The following is a 21,386-nucleotide window of genomic DNA, read 5'->3' on the forward strand; positions in this document are numbered from 1 at the left end:
TACTAGAATACCTTAATGGAAATAAGCCTTCAGGCCATATTGTGTTTTTCTCCACTGTGATTATTAAATGACTGCAGGGCAGTTGTCATGTTTACTTTTTAAATAATCAAATAAGTTAAATCAATCTCACACACACACACACCCATGCGTAGACATGGTAGAGTGTGACAGTGTAACGCAATGGTAGACAGAGTAAGCATAACAAATAATGAAAGCAATTTAAAATATGAATAATTTCTGTCATAGTCATTGAATGTGCTGTAACTATGTTACATTGTTCATGCAATCATCAGTGGTTTTGACCAACAGCAAATGTGTCTTGAGATTTCCCTTCTTTTCTTTCCTGCCATGCATTAAACAGTGCTGTGTTCTATGCATACAACATTGGTATGTGTGTGTGTATCTCTCTCTCTCTCTCTCTCTCTCTGAGGATCAGGCCACGATGGCTTGTGTTTGAATCCTTTAAACCAATTAATGTGTCTTCTTATTCGTTTAATCTCCATTGTTTTCACAACAGAGACAACCTAAACACATTTATTAATACAAATAACATTTATTTCAACTTTTTTGTCAGATTATGCTCTTTGGGGATTTAGAAAGACAGCAAAGCGATGGATGTATTATTCTTTGAGGTTTCTCGTTGCTTGTGTTACTGTGTTCTATTTACATTGATGTAAAGTAGCGGGTCAGGTTTGATTGATAGTTTAATGCTATACGTGAGTTGGTTGCTGGTTTGTTGGTTGTTTTAGAACACGCGTTGTCAGAAGAATCTGTGTTTGGGCATGTGATAGTTATCCAGCAACACTAGTGCTTAGCGGGAGCTGTACATCACCCCTGTTACTTAAAATCCACACTGACAAGGACGACATAGGGTGAAAAAGAAGAAGGAGGAGGGAAACAGAAAGTTTCCACGATATACAACTGGATATAACCATCTGATTAAAAGCTTTTCTTAGCAGTTCTGCCATCACACACGTACATTCCAGCCAATCAATAGGCCTGTATGATGATGAATGGGACGTTCCCTCCTGCTAAATATACAGTATTAAACAAACATGTTACGAATTATCGGCCAATATGAAAAATACATATTTTTGTTCTGTGACAAAGTGTATTCAAATATGAATTATATTGAACTCTTGTAAAACTGTATCCAGGGCAGCCCTAGAATTAAGATGGCGAGGAAATGAATAATGAGTGGACTCAATGTCCAAGGCAACACATCACACTTGTGACTACATAATGAGGTCCTATGAGTAATGTTGATTCCTCAATTACATTTTAAGGATTACAAATGTTCACGTTTATGTTGAGATTTTAATTAAAATAAGATGTCACTGAGTTACATCACGCTTACAAACATAAGATTTCTTATTGTTCGTTATATCAGATCACTGTTGTGTATATGTACTACAGTACAGTGTTCACAAAGTACAGTTTCACATATATTTAGTTGAACCGGGAAAAGTGTATGACCCTTTCCCCTTATGAAACTATTTAAAAGCATATTGCATAATCTCCTAAAATGCATGGTTGTCAATCAACCCCCAAGAGCATTTGTCTTGATTCAGGAAAACTTGACATTTCTGGAGATAAATGGTGTCCTGCCAACAGCAGCATGATGTGACGTTCTTTCTGTCCTTAATCACATTGCTACAGCTTGAGTGTCTGGCATGCAACAAACAACGTTCTCAGTCAGAGTCAGTCACTGACTAAGGTGAATGGCTGTGAGAGACAGAATATAAAGAATACATTTATTAAAATTTCTTCACATTTCAGAGAAGGGACAGTATTTCTATCTCGTGAACCATCCGCCTGATTGAATCCGAGAGTAGGAAGCCCAGTCTGTTGGTGCTTTCCAATCAGGAAGTGTGTGGCGTTTGCCTCAGGTAGTTTGGGTGGGTGTGTTGAAACACACTGCTGAGACACCTCTCGTATAAACATCAACTGTGCTTGATTTGATTTGCAATGTTGCCCACAGGAAGGGCCTCAAAGTGTGTACACTTTTTTTTTGTTTTTTATAGACACTGCCTGGTAGCCATTTAGCTTATTCTTTTAAAAAAATGACATTCACATTCAAGGCAAATTAACTTTTTAAAGGAAACATATTTCCTTCTGGTAGTTTGCATAGAAAGGAGGTCATCATGAATGGAGAGATTGAACAAATACAGGACTTTCACCCAGGAGATTTGCCGCTTGTGCCCCGTGTGAAACCCCAAATATAATTAAGGACTTGATTTGACGTTTTCAGAAAATATTTTTCCCTCAAAACGTAATTAGGTATACAGTTTTGGTATTTAAAAACGTAATTTTGAAGGAGACAGGAATGAGCTCTTATGTACATGTATAATACTTAATGCAATTAGAAAAAAATACGAAAACACAGAGTGAAACAGGTTACTGCCTTTTTAGGCTGACAGAAATCTGAGTGAACAAAAGTCTTTCATGTAAATATGCAGTGTACCGCAAAGTGAGCGCTACCAAACTGAAGTTTTGGAATAGAAAAGCATACATTATTGATTTTCTGAAAATAACAGATCTGGTAGCAGATTGTTTTTTAGCTGGTGTACCATAATGTGTGTTGGTACAGATTTGACAACAATCTGCCTGCATGTTTGTATGAAAACATAAAAGGATGCTTTTTGAACGAAGGCTGAGGCAATCTTCCTTGCTGTAAAAATATTTGTCTTCAGGCCTTTTTGTTAAATTCCTGAACACAAAAGTGAGCCCTGGCTTTCTTTCATTTTCTTTTTAATAGATTTGTAGTTGATGGCCACAAACTGGAGGCAATAATGTATTTTCTTTCTCAATTCCCATAACTTTGCTTGAAAGCAAGGATTTACAGTTCTTACTGTACTGCTTTCTACCTGTTCTCAATGTTATATGAGTCTGCCAATAGGTCAGCCCTGGGTAGTGGACTGGCCCGTTCGCCAGTCAGCACTGAGACAGCGTCTCAAAAAGCATGCAACACGGCTTGCAACTTCTCACCAATCGATAAATGGGATAACTGGCACTCAGACCATTATACTACACTCTTTCGGGTCTGGAGTAATGAACTGTAATAGAGAAATGATAATAATGATGATAATCATAATTAGCGTGATAATAGCAGGGCAATCACAGGGTGCTGTAATGGAAGACATTAGCTGTGATCTATGATTGATCTGTTGCGAGGCTGGCAGCTCGGCAAAGGAGCAGAAGTTCCAAGGAGGGATGCATTATGTGTGTATCGAAGTGTGTTTGTTCATGTCATTTTAAGATTTTACAAATATACACAAATAGTGTTGTTGTTAGACACCATAACCTACAGAAATCTGGTGATCGTACACAGCCCAGGCTCTGTAAATGGGAAAAAAAGCAAAGTGGCTCAGGCGATCCACACGACGACAGGGGATGTCAGTTTGTGAATGCTCATGTGCAGGACAGGAGAAGAGCCGTTATGAGAAAAGTAGTGGTAGTGAGAGGAACGTTAACTAGCGTTTAAAAAAATAAATAATCCAGAGCACATTAGCCAGGAGAGAGGGCTGAGAAACGGAAAAGGTAAGATTCAGAAAAATACAAATTACAAAAGGGAGATGATCAAACTAGTGTTATGAGCTGAGCAAACATCAGCAAGGCTCATCAGTGGTGGAGATACCGAGTAGTTTTACAAGTTGAAATGCAAATGATGAAAATGTAAGAGCTTACTGAGTTTTCCTTCCGTAGAAAAGTACCAAATGAATGTGTTGGAGACGGAAATCTCAGAGGCAGATATCTGAAAAAACCTCAACCAATTAAACACAAACTATCTGCATGGCTAAGTACCAAATATTTACAAAGCACTTTTTTTCCAAAGACCTTCACAATTTGCTTCTCATTAAAGTTGCTAAATTCAAAATTCGGAGCAGATCTAGCACCTCCATACAGCTCCTGAACATGGAGACAGCTGAGCCAGCGCACTGACCGCGCAAACAACAGCAACAGTGCTGAAAGAGCTCACAGCATTTACCTGTGGGGGAACCGGAGGGTGGGTGCTATGCTTCTATGATGACACCGATGGTAGAGACACCCTTACCACCTGAAAGCCATATTAGCGCAGCATGCTCGCAAAACTTTCTCACAGGCACTAACATCCACTAAAAAGGCACACGGAGGACAGAGAAGCTGAGATTACAACAGGGAGAGTGACTTCATTACTGCACTGTATCTTTCTATCTACAAGGTTTGCGTCTATGTTAATGCATTGAAGCGTATATATATAGAACCTTTATCACTCACTCTTAATGGTTAGTAGTCTGGCTATGGAGGCTGTTTGGGGTTCAGTGTCTTTCCCAGGGACACTTGTGGACATGTGGAGGCCTGGGGTCGAACATTTTGAGCGATTGGTTGACAACCCGCTATTCATCCTATGCCTCAGCTGCCACCTTATATGCAAGTGAAAACATATTTTTTGTATAATTATAGAAATGCTCGCAGGTAGTAAGGGTAACACTATTATTCTTTTTGTGTCTTAACTCAGTGTTTTTGCTCCTAGTGCTGGTTTGCAGACCAGATCTTGAATAAAATAATGCTTCAGCCCGCATGGTGAAAGGAAGATTAATAAATATAAATGCTTTGTCCACTCAAGTTCTTGAATGTTTTTCCTTCCCTCCCTGTCTCTCTCTCCTCCCAGACAGTGTTTACTGCTTCTGAGTTATCTTTGTCTCCTCTATTTTTCGGTAATAGTATCTCTCATCAGTCCAGGATGTGTTCAAGTACTATATGTGCAAATGCATGTTTGTAATTTGTGGTCTGTATTGTAAACTCTCTGCAAGTGTCAACTCTTGTCTACGTGCACACAGGTATCTTTTCATTGTCTGTGTGTGTGTGTGTGTGTGTGTGTGTGTGTGTGTGTGTGTGTGTGTGTCTGGGCTTGCAGGTGAATGTGTGGCAAGCCTTGGAGAGTCGGCGAACTGGAAGCTGCTATAAACATTGTATGGCTTCCTCCTCGGAGCTCTGGGACAGGATGCAGTGTATGTGTGTGGGAGCAAGAGTGTGAGTGTGTGAGGTCTTTACAGCCAACCCAGAATGCTGAAGGGAGCGTGAGACGTGTCTGCATCCCGTTGACGAGTTCTAACAAAGGCCATACTGTAACGGAAGGATCCTGTCTCGGCCATGATAACAGCTGCAACAATGCCTAACTGTGTGCCCTGATCAAGAAAAAATGAGCAGGAAAGGTTTTCTATAGTTTTGTTCCATTTGCTTCATTGTTCAGATGACACTGACGACACTCCAAAACAACCTTGAGCTGTGACAATTCCACAGGGTATCTTAGGAGACTTTGGAAAGAGCCGTGAGCTTTCAAAATATGCAGTTTGGGCTCCTCAGATGAGTTTGGATATGAATCTGCACAATCAGGGTCCACAGGCACAGGGGTGCAGAGCTGGGTAAGGACTGGGAAAGTGAAATAATAAACAATTTGGTTTCATAAAATGACACTATTGTCTCTAAGATACATTTGTATACTAGCAAAGTCTCGCTGAGATAAGCAGATCTGTATTAGCATGAGAGTCAGTGAGTATGTTATGTTTTCCATCATGGCGCTACAGTATTTCTTCTTTGCCATTATAATGTAAATAAAACAACTGTACACCAGAACAAACAGATGCCAGTGACTTATTATGAAAAGGCAGGGATGCATATATGTTCAATACTGTATCTCAATGTCCGAAAAACCCATTGCTTAAACAATGGATACCTCCATTCGAAGTTAAGGATAACGAACACACAGAATAATTTGTGTATCTCATATTTGACTCGCAAACTTTGGTTTGCATATGCTTCTTGGCGGCATTATAGTAAAATAAAATAAAAACAGAGAGAATAGAAAGAAATAAAAGGCACAGTACATTACAATGCCCTCTGTATGAGTCAGACACCAGATGGTGCGTGTCCTCATGCACGGCCGTATATCTTGACCTGCGCGAGAGCCGCTACATCACAAGTCCACACCCGTTAAGCATTTTATTGCTAATTGCAGTGAACCAGAATATGGAGAGGTTGAGATCATTAAAAGGTTTAATGGTTTGTTGGTTGTACTTGACTTTGATTGCCTTTTTCCTCACAGTTACTCTCCCTTATCTTAGTAAGTGTATTATTATTAAAACTTGTATTATTATTATTAAAACACCAAAATATTTTCCTGTAACCGAATGGATGATTTGGAAAGTGCAACCGGGGCTTGATCTAGCACCTGCTCATGTGTGTTCAGTCAAAAAAAAGCTTCTAGCAGACACACAGTATTTCAAGTCATGGTCTTAGGTTCAAGAGTATTTTTAATTACAAAAAACAAGAGGCACTAAATTGCCTAATGTTCTTCCACAATAACCGTGACCAAACTGACAAACGTCTGGCTAATCATTAAAGTAATTACCATATCATTCTAATTACAATATTTTTGTCTTCACATAAACTTGGACTCCATATTTCAAAGGATTGGAGGGTAAAAAAACATTATTTGCGTACAATAACTAGCATGTGACACATACATAAGTAGGTCCGGCAGGTGATTAGGAACCCAGAGGGCTGAAATGTCACAGAGCCGGGCACCTGTCTCTAGAAGAGGAGTTGTCAACCAGAGCAGATCACACACTCAAACACACACGTACACACAATCATTCATTAATCTAACCAGGAATGCACAAACACACAAACACACACGCACACAGGGTTTGAGTCAGGTCCAGATAGGCTGGTGAGCAGGCATCTACAGTGGCAGGCGCCTAATTGAAAGTGAAGTGAGTCCAAGCTGTCGCAGCATTGGCCTTCCGCCTGCATTGCTAAGAAATGACAAGCCATCCACCAGCATTAACACCAGCAGCCCGAACAGACACACACACTACAACAACTCTGGCTGTAAACTACCTAGATAGAGGTGCATATTTACAATATATTAACTTACAGCATACATAAGCTACCATTAGCCACACACATTTCCAACCATGCTCAGGGATTCAAACCCTTTCTTATGTAAATGTTTATCATCTATGTGATAATCAATGATGACTCAATAGTGGCCATGTCAACCTGCTGAGCAATTTCAATAAAGATAATGTCTTGCAGTGCAATTTATTCACATTCCAAACACAGATGATTATAAACCTGCAAAACTTCTTTTTTAAAAACCCAAATAGCAATAACTGGGTAAAAGAAATGACCAAACTACATTCTTTGGACCTGTCTTCAACTATAAGAATAATTGTAATTTTCAAAAAAGATGGGTAAAATTACTGTAAACTTACTGAAAACTGGCACCCATGAGCACACTAACACCATCTATTAAAAGCTCAAAATGATAGGTGAACACATTAGCTGAAAAAGTATTGCTTGGATTAGTATTGACTCAAGCAAGTCAAGGAACAATTAATGTTAGCTGAGGGGTGGAAGAGTTGAAGGCCATGGTGTGAGTTGAACTTTGAGGTGGCACTATGTATTGCTGTGTTGAGCCCAAATGTTTGCCTTTCTATATTGATGAACTGAAATGTAAAAACGTGACCATATGCTTCTATGGCCAGCAATAGCTGCTCAATGCAGAAAAAGAGGCTTGATGCCGCACTTAAATGCAGCCTTAATCCTTTAACCTCATCATTACAATGATACTCAGCATAATCAATAACAATTACAACAGGGCAAAGTAGTTAATTGTTTTTATAGTGTACAAAACTTACTTCTATGCTTTGACAGTCTCTTGGCTGGAACCCACATAAAAAAAAAATGTAATTTCAATTGACTTGTTGGGAGAGCGCCCACTTTTACAGCCTCTAGGCTACCAAAGTGATACCAACAGACCAAGAGGGCTTGACGCACGCACGCACGCACACCTCAGTTTGCAGAAATGTGGTGGTATATCTATTTCCTCTGGGAAATAAATACAATATCAGAGGGTAAATCTGTTCTGTAATTAGTAGTGATGGAAGGAAAAATAGGCCAAGGCTTGACATAAAGCAGTGGATAAAGATACATATCTCCAGCACAGTGTTTCAGTACGACTGTGTGGGTATTTGAGAAAAGGTTGTGAGAACAATTGGGGTTGGACACACAATAAACTTTACTTCATAAGGAAGTAAAGTAAATATTAAGAAAAATGGAACAAATACTGATAATACCTGATGTGTGGGTGTGATGGCTTTTTTGTTTGTTTGAGGGCATCACAAAACGAGACGTGTGTGCATAATCCAATACAATTACGTGATGTTCACTTTGTTTGTGTATGCCAGAATTTGGATATCTACCTGCTGTCATTTACCTGTGTATGCGTGTCCGTCAGTCACTCATTAGTGGAGACCTGTCTCCCTGAGCTCCGAGTCTCATCCATTGTGTGGGCTGCCTGCAGTCATCCATTTCCCCCACTGCCCTACGTGGCCTCATCCATCTCGACTCAGCCACACAGTTAAAACTGCGTCATTGTTATATGTGTGTGAGTGAGGGAGTTACAGAGAGAGACTGTATTCCTCTTGGCTTGTTTGTGTGTGCTTTTGATTGACAGCATGGCAACCATGAGTCGGTGAAGGCCTAATAGTCTTTGTGTATCTTTTTTTTCTCTTCTTTTTTTCCGGTGACTATTTATCTGTCTTCTGCTTTTGCATACAGAGGCCATTCCGGGTGACGGAGGTTCACTAAAAGGTAGAACTTTGAATGATAAAAATACTACTAAGACCACAGATCCTTCTGTCTATCTGTTCATCTTCCGCTGCTTATCTGGGTGTGGGTCATGGTGTCAGCAGTGTGGGCCAGGTAGCCCAGATGCCCTCCCTACTAACTACTTCTTCAGCTCTTTCTGGAGAATTCAGAGTTGTCCAGAGGCCAGATGAGAGATGGCCAGTGGGCATCCTAATCAGATAGCTTAACCACCTCAACTGACTCGTTTTGGCACAAAGCAGCAGCAGTTCTAAGCCACACAGACTCAGACACAGTTTATAAGGCAGCACACATCACTGCTCAACATCGTTTTATGTCTCGCGAACAGTGATTTGCCATTGACTGCCGAGCTCGGATGGAGTTGCTGCTTAAAGAACCTCGTCAGTGCCCGGCCTCATTGCCAGGACAGATTACGGCGCCTGCTTTGAGTGCCTTGGAAAGGGGACCATGAAGACTGCCGTGTTCAGAAGCCACCGAGCATGGCCAGCAGCAGTGGGATAATTTCCGACTTTTTTGATGTGATGCTCTGCTGCAAAGAGAGCAAGAGTTTGAGATTGATGGCATCAAAGCCCCTGTCCCAGCCACATACATTCCTCCGCTGCCTCCGGTCATCCACGCTGAGACACCGGCCTCGTCTGCTGGTGATAATGAAGACAATAGCTCATCGTTGTCCTGTATATCAGCTTCCTAGGAAGCCCCCCCGGAGAAAATGCTTCGCAATAACTTCCCGCGTGTGAGGACCAATGCAGTGAGGCCATGCATGTCCACTTGTTCACAGGATTTTCATTTTTAAAATGGACACGTACTGAGGTTAGCACACTGAGCCGATTTGCATGTGGGTCCTTCAAACTATGGCGCAAATACAATTCTTGAGCTGGAGGACCTCAACAACAATAGTTGCTCCACCATGTATATTATTATGTAAAAAGGGACATGCAAACAAACATTTGCCAGCGTCACCCAGATGCGACGATCACCGGAGAAGGAGATAAGTTGGACCAAAACTCTCAACTCATCCTCACTGCTTTTATAGCAGTGTAAACGGGGATAAAACATTTACAGAAGTAATTGGCAGTATGATTGGGATGAGCTGAGGTGGGACTATCTAAAGTGAAAATCTTCGTACTACCCACTTTTTATTTTCTCATTATTCCATGCATTGTGGTATTTAAAATGTAATACCATAGCAGATGCTTTTCAGTTTTTTAACATACTGTGACCTGGTGTTGCCTTTCAGGAAAGTATTTGTTCAATGTTTGAAATGTTCCTTAATTATATATTGGAAATAGTAAACAGAAGTTGCCAGTGCAAATGCCACTTTAGTCCGCAGCAGGTGATCATGTCTGTCTTTGACACTTGCACCTTTGGCAGTCGGGGCTTTTTGTCATGTCTTGTTTGTTTCCCTACAACTTCAACAACATGTTATTGATCATTGTGCTTAAATACTACATACATAAACCAAAAAATAAATAGACGAATTTAACCTAAACAACCCTCCACTTTGATGAGAATTACAATTAATGACAACATGCAAATAGCAGCTCGTTCAAATCAAACAGGCCTTTCCGGCCCAGGGAAGCATTCTAGCTGCTAACATACACTTATTTATGCAGTCATGAAAGACCGCCACAAAGAAAAAGAGTCTGAATTAATTAGTTTGGAAATGAAAGAGAGGGACAGCGAGAGCGAGAGATAGAGCAAGTGGATAGGCGGACACTTGTTGACATTTCTAATGGTTGTTAGAATCAAAGGCTGGCCGCCTGTGATCTGCCTCTCGCTCCATGTGTTAACATGCAGTCTAGGAGCAGGCATACTATCTGCCAGTGCTGGTTGGAATCAAACATCCAAATGTGTTGGAGAAAAGAGGAAGGAGAGTTTGTTAACACGTACAAGTTGGTTGGTAGTCACACCAACATGGACATGGGTATTCTGTAAAACAGACATAAGTCAGATGGGTATTTGTTCAAAAAACATGGGATGGTTTATTGCTGGAAAAACGTGATGTTTCCACATATGTCCTGCCTATCACTTTAAGCTTAAATAATGTAAACAACAAATGAACATAAGGCTTTTAATTTATGAGATAAAAAAGTATTTTTTTATTCCCGGAGTGAAAGTATTCCTTGTTCTTGCATCAAGGGAAATGTGTCCTAAATCACCATTCATTGATTGGCAAAAAAACACATAAAAAACCTTGCACTCATTTTAATTTATTAAGATAATCACATTAATTCAAGGGCATACCTTGGTTGCCCTGAGCTAAATAGTGCCCTCAAAAAAAAGTGTGTCCTGGTGGAATTGTTATTCCAGAAAGTTGTACATGTTGAATATTTTACTCTTGGCAGCAAAGAAAACCTAACAATGTCCCATTTGGGTAGAAAACATAGCACATGTATTCCTTGAATATGTCCAAACAAGACTCAACTAATACACATAGTGGGCTTGCCTTACAGCACAATATACATATTTGTCCACCTTATTCAGTATTAATAGGAAGCAAAGGTAGAGGCTGTTTATGAAAAAAGGAGTTTAGAACGTGGAAAGAAATGCAATTATTGGCTAGTGGGTAGCTTGTCACGGCGGTCCAAAAATCAAGACAATTAGAAAAGTGATAGCATTATATTAGTACCAGCAAAAGATTGGAATGGAAAGCCTTCTTACATAAATGTTCAGAGAAAGACAGAGGAAAAATGAAATATGAGAATCACATTCACAAATATATACAAACAAAGAGACAGGAGAAATGGAATAGACAGAGTAGAAAGGACATATGAGAGAACTGAGTTTTCATTAGAACCCTGGGGATGTGTATGATGAGCTGGAGAGAGGCATGTTTGCCTAGTCTGGTTTACACTGAGAAATGACCCTTTGATACACACTGTGGGCCCTCTCACCGCACACACACACACACACACACACACACACACACACACACACACACACACACACACACACACACACACACACACACACACACACACACACACACACACACACACACACACACACACACACACACACACACACACACACACACAGGAAATCCAAAGCAGTAATGTTGGTGAGGGGGTAAGAAAGATTTGCTGGTGAATTAAACAAACAGTTTTCACTGTAAAGCGTGATTCGATGAGGTTATCCTGCCATGTTACTGAGGTTGTTTAAACAGTAGTGTTGCATTGATATGGTTATGATGCATCATCCTAAAACAAGTATCACAGGTAGTGGGACACCAAGTTCTCCTTCAAAGGCAGAATACGTGAGGTTCGCATTAAATATTTAACAAGAATATGAATTGCGATGGCAACCATCACTGTCATGTACAACTTGTATTGAATGCGGCAAATTATATGACTTCCCTTCTACTGTCTATTTTGGCATCTCTTCTACTAGTTCAAAATCACTGTATGTATTATTACAGGGTGCCTTACAGCCACAGTACCATGTTCATGACATGAGTATAACTGGAATAACTGGATTATCGCCAGTGTTGTCAAATTAAACTGCAGATGAGAATGACTCTAAAAACATATTACTCTATTCTGTTAAACTGTGTCTTATTTCAACTGGCATTCTTTTTAAGAACATATCATTTGCTTTTAGTGGAGATTAGACTATAACACAGACAAATGTCAGAAACACTTCAATTAGGTGACAGAGATTGTCACTTTTAATGCACTTTTACAGTTACACTGTGTGACATCACACCAGTATACAGTACCATTTAAAAGCTGATATGTGGAACTCAAATGTGTCTCCTGTGTATAAATTACTCACTCTGAATGCACACTGGATTTATTTAAGCTTCACCCTGCACACAGCATTGCCCCAGGATAAAACGTTAATGGCTCATAAATGAGGGAATCCATTGTAGCAGCAATAGCGGGGGTGCTAACCCATTGCACATTTAAGTAGTACATACACATGCTTATCATTTTGCAAGACAATGCCAGGTAAATATGAAGGGCTTGTTTACAGCTAGCTATATATATATATATATATATATATATATATATATATATATATATATATATATATATATATATATATATATATATATATAGCATTTTGGTACTGGCATCAGGAATTAAAGTGGTATCAAGACACAAACTGGAGAAAAAAATTCCCATTCTTTCAAATGGATTTCCCTTCCTCTGAAATAGTTGACACATTTGTTTGAGGCTATTGAGGAGTTGTCTAGATCTGTTTGATGTTTTTCTTTCATATTTTGATATATCACTTTTCGTATTGTAGGAGTGGTTCCAAAGTCAAACATCTGACATTGTCGCACAACTAATCTGTATATATGTATATATGAATAAGAGGAAACACAGAGTGGGTGAACTAAAAGGGGATTTAAAAAGCAATCAGACATAATGAGAAGAATGTGTTGCAGAAAAAGAAAAGAAAAATCAGACCCAAGGAGCAGTAAAAGAATAACACTCTGGCATCAGAGCCCTGCATGCGCAGTAGCTCTAATGAATCTGCTCATTAGTACGACTCTCATGGCAGATCACCCCATTAATAATCTATGGCGGTGATGGCGGCCATGACAGAGTGGGCGGGGCACTTGCAAGCCTTGAGAGCCCTATAAGACCCTGCACGAGTGGATGCATACATCCATAATGAAGATAATGACATAATATGCAGGACACATGTTTAATCAAGTCTGGGATACGGTATTATGACAACTACATGTGGAAATGTTGATGGTGGTCCTACTTATTCTCCATATGTGAGCACCTTATTAAAGCTGGCCCCTTATGGCTATTTGAGTCCCGAGGAGCTGTAGCCAATTATTGAACACACTAAACAATACACACTTGAGACACTGAATAACAGTGGTAAATAATACAACCTCATATCTACCCTTTATGAATTATACATCCCACCAGTTTGACAACTGTTCACAACGGGCATGTATTTATTCATGTGTATAGAGATGATCTATGTCCTTTTTCCAAAGTAATTAGTTTGATTAATTCCATAGTAGGAAAATGTTTGTGTTACACAGCATGGGAATTTTGCCAGCACAGCAAAAAATAATGCATCATCTAAACGCCTTTGGTATATATACAAAAAACACTATGTGGAGTGATCATAACTGTGAACCAAAGTTTAATTGATGCTTTAATATTCCCATGGAAGCTCACTCGAGTACAGCCTGCTTCTGATTCAGGAAAAAAATGTCAAAAGAAATATTGGTCTAGGATATTAAATCTGGGACTACAGCGACTGCTTAGTCATTTTCATTCTGCTTCTTTTGGCTTTTTAACCAATTACGTTGCTCTCTGTGCATGAGAATTTCATCAGCCATCTGTCAAATGCAGCATGTTTGGAGACATAATTATATCACATTTTTTGTGTGTGTATATATATATATATATATATATATATATATATATATATATATATATATATATATATATATATATATATATATATACACACATACATACATACAGACAGAGGTCCATTGCAATCTAATACAATGGCCTTGCAAAAAATACCTTCTGATAATGAATTAGTAGATGAATAAAAATGTGTGTGCTCAAAATGCTCAGGTGTTGTTAGGGTTGTTATACCAAGTCAGATGATGAATCAACTCCGTTTGTCTGTTTGTCTATTTTTTGTGTTAGACAGAGTCAGACAAATGGTGAAATTAAACGGTGTATCTGTCCCCAATAATATTGACAAATATAGGAACAAATTAAAATGTACATCGATCATTCTATAACACTGAGTTTCTTGCTCTCAACACCACCAACATCAAGATTTGAATTATTTACTTCAATTCTCCAGAGAGGCAGACAAGGGACACCGCTATCTATACACACACTAGCACACACTCACGGACACTTTATCAAATATCAGCAGACATCTGCTTTTCACTCTGAAAGTAAAAGAGTGAATCACTTGGCCTCTTTTAGCTGAGACACACAACAGGCCATATGGATGGTTCAGTAGAGTTGTGTGTGTGTGTGTGTGTGTGTGTGTGTGTGTGTGTGTGTGTGTGTGTGTGTGTGTGTGTGTACATGTAATCCAAAGCAAACACACATTTATACAGTAAGATTTCAAAAGGGATGGGGGATCATCCTGAAGTATGCAGTGCAGGTTACACAATCTGCAGTAAAGATCCACTATGGGGTGCATTGGCCCACCAGCACTCCAAATCATCACGTAGGACCCATTGGAATATTTGGTGCAGTCAAGGAAGCAAAAAAGCAGCAATCAGTGAAGACAATCCACTGATAATAAACTGTTCAGGCAACCAAACTAATCAATATTCATTACTTACAATACAATACCAAACCAATACTTAAAACAATCCTTTACTGATCTGACAATCCACCAACCAGCCTAATACCAAACCAATCAACCATACAACGAGTAAAACAACCATCAAGAACTTTTTCAAACCTTACCTTGGCAATCTGGACACACCAATTGAGCAACAGCTGTGATCCGATGTTGTCCTTGTGCTCGAGGACATAGTCGAGCAGGCACCCATGAGGCATCAGTTGTGTGACCAGCTGGATTGTGGGACTCAGGCAGACACCCAGCAGGCGGACCAGGTGGGGGTGCTCCATGCTAGCCATGATCAGGGCCTCCTGAATGAGACAGATATACACTCAGGCATGTGGGGGAAAGGGTTGAGGGTGGAGGTTGACATCTGAAATGAGTGTTGTTCACTCCAGGAAATGACAGACTGTCTTAGCAAAACACAAAATACATTACTGTAATTTAGTTATTCTGATCTTAAATACTTTTGATCTGGAAATTCTGTTCCAAAACCCAGGCATCACTGGGCTAGTCCTCATTTGGATAAAGCTGCACATGGACTCTTGAAATGTATACATAGGCTTTAACTCTTGATGACATTGTCAATAACTAGATTTTTTTTTTTTTTACATATTCAGAACAAGAACACATATATATGTAAAGAGAAGTACCATATTAATAGTGTGTTATATTGGGCCCAAACCGGTACTCTTTCAGTTAGTGAAAGAAGATAAATGCAAGGGCTATATAGTTCAAAAGACTTAACCCACTGGCAGAGAGTTTATTGTGTTTACAAGTGTAGAGTGAACTGTCAAAGACCATATGATCCCTTATTCTGTTTCAGGCTGAAGTTCCCCTTGAAGCAAGCAGCAAGGTTCCGAAGAAACAGCAGCTTTTTATTCATATCCTCAACATCAAAGTGACTCACTGCTTCACAAGACTGTCAGAATGCTTTGTAGTTGACTAAAAATGTAGCAACTACACCAATGATTGCTGTAAATCATGTGTCACTGTCCTTTAACAGGCAATTCTGTCTTTCCACTGGTTGGGTCTGAAGTACTGGTATTAGAGACTATGCTACTGTATAGTAAATAAGTCCATATGAAGAAGCTGCTCGAGTACATTATTAATAGCGCTTTGAACTTGCCTGCAGTCTCAACATCTTTATGTGCGGCATTTTTAGAATAAGAAAAAAATATTAGTATTAGTTGGCAAGAAATATGATCGTAGTATCATACAGATGATACAAAAACACTACCAAACACAATATATAGACCATCTATGCTGTGTAACTATACATAATACATTGCACTGTATGTCTTCCACAGTGCACTGACAGAGAGATACAACCACACGACAGTCTAGGATTTAAAGTTTATGGCTCATATATCACAACACTTGCATAATCAGATCCTTGTTCATGTGCTGGCAGTATATTCGGGACAGTAAGGATGTTGGACAGGATCCCTTTCATGTAAATCTGGACCACTCCAGGGTTCCCCTGCCAATGTGATGTGGTTAATGATGTCTTAACCTTTGTATGCATGAATAAAATGGAATAGTATATTTGGTTTTCACTCTTAAAATCAACAGGAAAGGCTTTAACTAACAAACTAAACTCTACTGACTTGCTGACTACAAAACTGACAGTCTTAAGTACACTTAAGATTCACCCAAAATATATTCCATTTAATTTAATCAAATCCTTAGCAGTAAACTAAATTGCAATGAAATTTTGGAATTATGGAGGTAATTCCATAATGAATGTCAGTAGATTATACATTTATCAAGTAGGGGGTATGTCTGGTCCTTTTGCGTTTCAGTATAAGGGAGTATGGATATGTAATGTAAGGCCTAAACGTCCACTGAGAATTAGTACGCACACATGTGGAGACATGCGTACATCAGACAATGTATAGTATTTCAGGGCATGTTTTTCTCGTACATGCATATATAGAGTGTTACATTTCCATCCCTCTTTCTGCAGTAAAGCCCCACACTATGCCAGTACTGATAACTGGTTCTCTGATTGTCAGGACAAGCCTCAAAACGCATAGAGCATTAAATTAAACACAAAGAAAAAAATTCATCAAAGATGTCCTGATAAAAATAGAAGAGCTAACACTCCAAAATCATCCCTTTTAGACTGTCAAACTAAGTGCAAAACACGAGTGCCTGCGTCTGCATGTGTACGTGTGTTGATGGAGGCTATTTCATCTACATTGCATCATCATAGGGTGATAATTTATCCCTTTTTTTTCAATTTTCCTTTTGAAATGAGCCGTGCTGTGAATATTTTATAAATAGGGCCTTTTGCACTGGGCTGGGTGCCTGTGGCATGGTGTGTGTGTGTGTGTGTGTGTGTGTGTGTGTGTGTGTGTGTGTGTGTGTGTGTGTGTGTGTGTCTCTGATGGTGGCTATGGAGTCTGAACTTTGTTCTTAATGTCTTTATTCCATCAATGGAGAAAACAATTACCGAGTCGTGTTTTTCCAATCTGACCATATAAGAGGGTTAACACTTCACAGGTCACCAATGCAACAGTGCCTGATAGGTATATGTTTTTAATTGTTGGACTGACCTACCCAAATATGGTTTGAAATTCATTAATATAACATAATTTAAAAATATGAGATGTAACTGATTGAAAATCTGAAGAAACTGTCAATTATTGTTTCTTCCGTTTAAATTTTTAGTTTTTAAGATACTCACGTCCATGAACTCCACGTTAGCCTTGGGTCCCGTGGCCTCATTTAGGATTTTAACGGCAACAGGGATCTTCACGGTTTCACCCTCTGGGATCCATATACCCTAAAGAAACACAAACAGACAATGAGTCGTTATACTGAATGAAGTCACCAAACTCAAACTCACCAACATTATATTAAGCAAAACATAATAAAGATTTGAACAGGAAGAATCTCAATTAATAAATTAAGGATTTTTTACCTTAAACTTGTCATCTGTCTTAATAACTATCTTCCATATTCTCAAAAGGCAGAGAATGAGATGTTCTGCATGCTGTATGATTAACTGTGATTTTGTCCTTCAAAAAGACTTGGGCAAAACTAATCATTTTCAAGTATCCAATTTCAGGTGGGATTAAAGTGATTAAGCAGCTGCCAAAGTGGCCAAAGCATTTAACAGAGGAGAGAAATAAAGTGCCTCTCAACCTTTTCCAAATGTGTTCCACCTTTGTTCTGCACTGATGTGACCACATCTCCCCAGTGACAGAAGGACCAACACCTCTGCTCATGGAGTTAAAACACCTGTTCTCCAAAAGCTGCAATTCCAATGTGATGCCTGCATTTAAAACAGTATTTTTAGCCGCAATTAGATGAATATTTCTCTGAATGATTTTGTATTTTTTTTTCATATTAACTGTATTGGGGATATGTAATGTTGTACATGTATTACCCAGCTGGGATGGTTGTTTTGTAAACATCTCAGGATGTCAGCAATATTTATCTAACTAATTGCTACAGGACATAGACTGAATATGACACTTAATTATTATCCATCATTTTCAAATATAGCATACATTTGTCACGATTGGGTGTGAGAGGCAGACAGGAGGCCAGGTGGAGGGCAAAATCAAAAAGGCAGCTTGAACGCGACGTACATACATGGGAAACAAATAAAGACAATCCTGCCACTGACAAGGGGAAGACACAGACTAAATACACAGGAGAAGACAGGCAACGAGGCACTGGTGCAAACAATAGGGGGCGGGGCTTTACAATCACACAGGGAAAGGCACAGGAGGAGGGAGGAGTCTGGAACGAGAACAGGTGAAGGGAATAAACAATCAGGAAACACTGGGACGACTCACACAGAATACACGGCGTGTTACAAAATTGTCCTAAATGCTTCAGTTAAAACTGCAAATACAAGGTGAAATGTTATTGATGTTGTTATTGGGAGACTGCTGTGTTTTTATGGACTATTTCTAACTGTTCAAAAACATGTTTCTTCTTTTCATTGCAGCCTAATAAAATATTTGGATGGAGCTCAACGCGACATTAAGGACAACTCCTCCCAATTTGCACACATAGCACATTATCCACCTCCACGTCAAGGTCGATTGTTCAACTCTGCCAGGTGAGGATTGAAACAAAAAGGCCTCAGGTGTCCTGGGGTCTTACAAATGATTTAAAAGAATGGACTGATTACCTCTGAAGTTATCATAAAACATCATTTAAATTCAGTGTTTCCCACCTCAATCCATTTGCTGCATTCTAAAATGAATTGTATTCCAAATAAAATACTCATTCATAATAACATTTGCAATGCAGATTTTCAGAATATTTTCAAACCTCAGTTTGCAATCTTATTCTTCCCCACATTTGAGACGCTTTACCTTGTTTCTTGACAAGTTACTGCCTCCAACTCAGAAATTGTGTGAAATCAAGAGACATCATATTGCGCTGCAACAGATTTGGCCAATCTCTGAGGGAAATTCCAGTTCAGGTTAATTATGCTCTGATTCTTTTTTACCTGTTCATTGTCTCTGGCTTGCATGCACTACATCTTGTGTGCTAACATTGTGTGTTTTTCAGTAAAACACAAAATACAAACAGCAAGGTTTCTCCATGGCACCAGTAGTCCTAACGCTACAGTGTGCCTTTTAGCAGCTCAACGAATATGAGCTTGTTCAAAGAGAGATGTTTTGCACACAATTAACACTCAATTTTCGAGTCAACCTGGAAGCTGGCCCTATATATTACTCATGGCCTCTGTGTTGTGCTTAGTATAATAAGATTATGCTATCAAGTTGCTGCAAAGGGGAACATCTCAGAAACAACAAACTGTTCCTCAAGAGGATCCAGAGGAGGTTATCTAAGTCGCTCTCTTAAGGCCACCAAGGAACAATGTCCGGGTCCTAGTGCTCAGCTATGACACTCAGAATGGACAATATACTCTTACATGCCTAGAGATACCCAGAGATTCCCCAAGGAAATGTGCAAGATATGGATGTGAAAAAGGACACATGTGTTTCTGCTACCACACCTCTGATCCAGAAATGTGCTATATTGGGAATGGATGGATCTACAAAATGGCCAATGATGATTTCAGGGAGAGACTTTGTTCTTTATAATTTCAGTTGTGTCTTTCTCTACCTCTCCCTAACTCATCATTACACTGGTGGTGACCTTAGATACCTCTTATTTCATTGTAACCCCAGGGGTCTCAGTGTCTGCTATTACTTATTCTTTTCATCACACGCCTCCAGCCTTCCATCTCATTTCCTGTCATTAATGATCCTGCAGTTCGTCTCTCCTGTCTTTCTATTTTTTCACGATCTCACATCATGATCTCAACTTGAGCATTCATTCAAGTACAATCTGAAACACATGCAAACAGTTGCTATTATTGTATATCTTTTGTGCATTTTACCTTGTAAACAGTCCCGAAGGCCCCTGATCCGAGAATCTTCACCCTTTTGAGTTCTGTCTCTTTCAGGATGCGAAGCTGGGCTTGGTTGGGTGCAGTTCCACTTGGCGTTAAAGGTTCCACCAGCTAAAAACACATCCAGTAAAACAGTAGTCATTCAATTGTTGTAATACCTGATATCACACTGCCAAGCAATTATATATGATTTATCTGAAGGACAATGTTCAAGAATGTCCATATACACGGAAAAACAGCTTTTTCAGGAGATGGTGCCACATAACATGCATTGATTAAGTGACCAAGTTATTTTTGCTAATATTCACAAACATAACTGTTCCTTGAATCAATTGCAAAAAGCTTGTTTCTAAAAACTGTAACATAATTTCCTGGAAATCATAATGTTGAACTCAATTTTTATCAAGAACAACTTGCAGGTTTTTCTTTCAACAAGAATAATTTCTTAAAATAGTGTAATTTAAATTAAATATTTACTGTATCTAATCTAAAACCATTAATCATATCATGCAATTTGTTGCAAAATACCTAATCTTAATGAGTACCTGCTCAGTACTTCAGGTGACAGTAGGGTTACAATGACATTATTTCCCAACAAGACAGATCGAGTTCCATTACCATTTCAATATCACAAGTGAGAGATTTAATATGTGAACAGAGGAGCGAGATGGAGATGGGTGGACGAATAGCGGGAGAAAGAGGTGGGGGAGGTGGATAATTGTGGAGCCTGAAAAGGAGTTGACACTTTTGTTGTCTCATTACTCCTCAAGTGGAGGAACGAACAGAATTAACAGCAAGTGAGGGAGAAAGATTATGAGAGGAGGGAGGGAGGAAGAAGTGGAGCGGAGAGGAAATGTGGCAGAAACAACAACAACAAGACGGCGATGGAGAAGCGAGTGGCTGAATTAGTCAGAGGATGCAAAAGCATAAGAGAGGGAGCAATATAAGGAGAATTAGGAGAAGAGTGGAAGATTAGAGAGGGAGGGAGGGCAGAGAAAGGAAAACTGAACAGGAGTGTAAATCAGCCTGGCTGTGGTTGGCAGCT

At 39.3% G+C, this 21,386-nt stretch overlaps 1 protein-coding gene across 1 annotated transcript in view; it reads right to left on the minus strand.

Moving 5' to 3' along the window:
- erbb4b (erb-b2 receptor tyrosine kinase 4b) overlaps positions 1-21,386 on the minus strand; it is a gene marked incomplete at both ends in the record, with an annotated part of 274,023 nt that overhangs the window by 26,270 nt on the left and 226,367 nt on the right. Inside the window, 3 exons of the mRNA XM_079231242.1 lie at positions 15,078-15,263; positions 17,645-17,743; positions 20,330-20,452. Coding sequence (XP_079087368.1) covers positions 15,078-15,263; positions 17,645-17,743; positions 20,330-20,452 — 408 coding nt within the window. The remainder of the gene's footprint in view (positions 1-15,077; positions 15,264-17,644; positions 17,744-20,329; positions 20,453-21,386) is intronic.

Source organism: Taurulus bubalis (assembly GCF_910589615.1).
Source record: "Taurulus bubalis genome assembly, chromosome: 15".
Lineage (NCBI taxonomy): Eukaryota > Metazoa > Chordata > Actinopteri > Perciformes > Cottidae > Taurulus > Taurulus bubalis.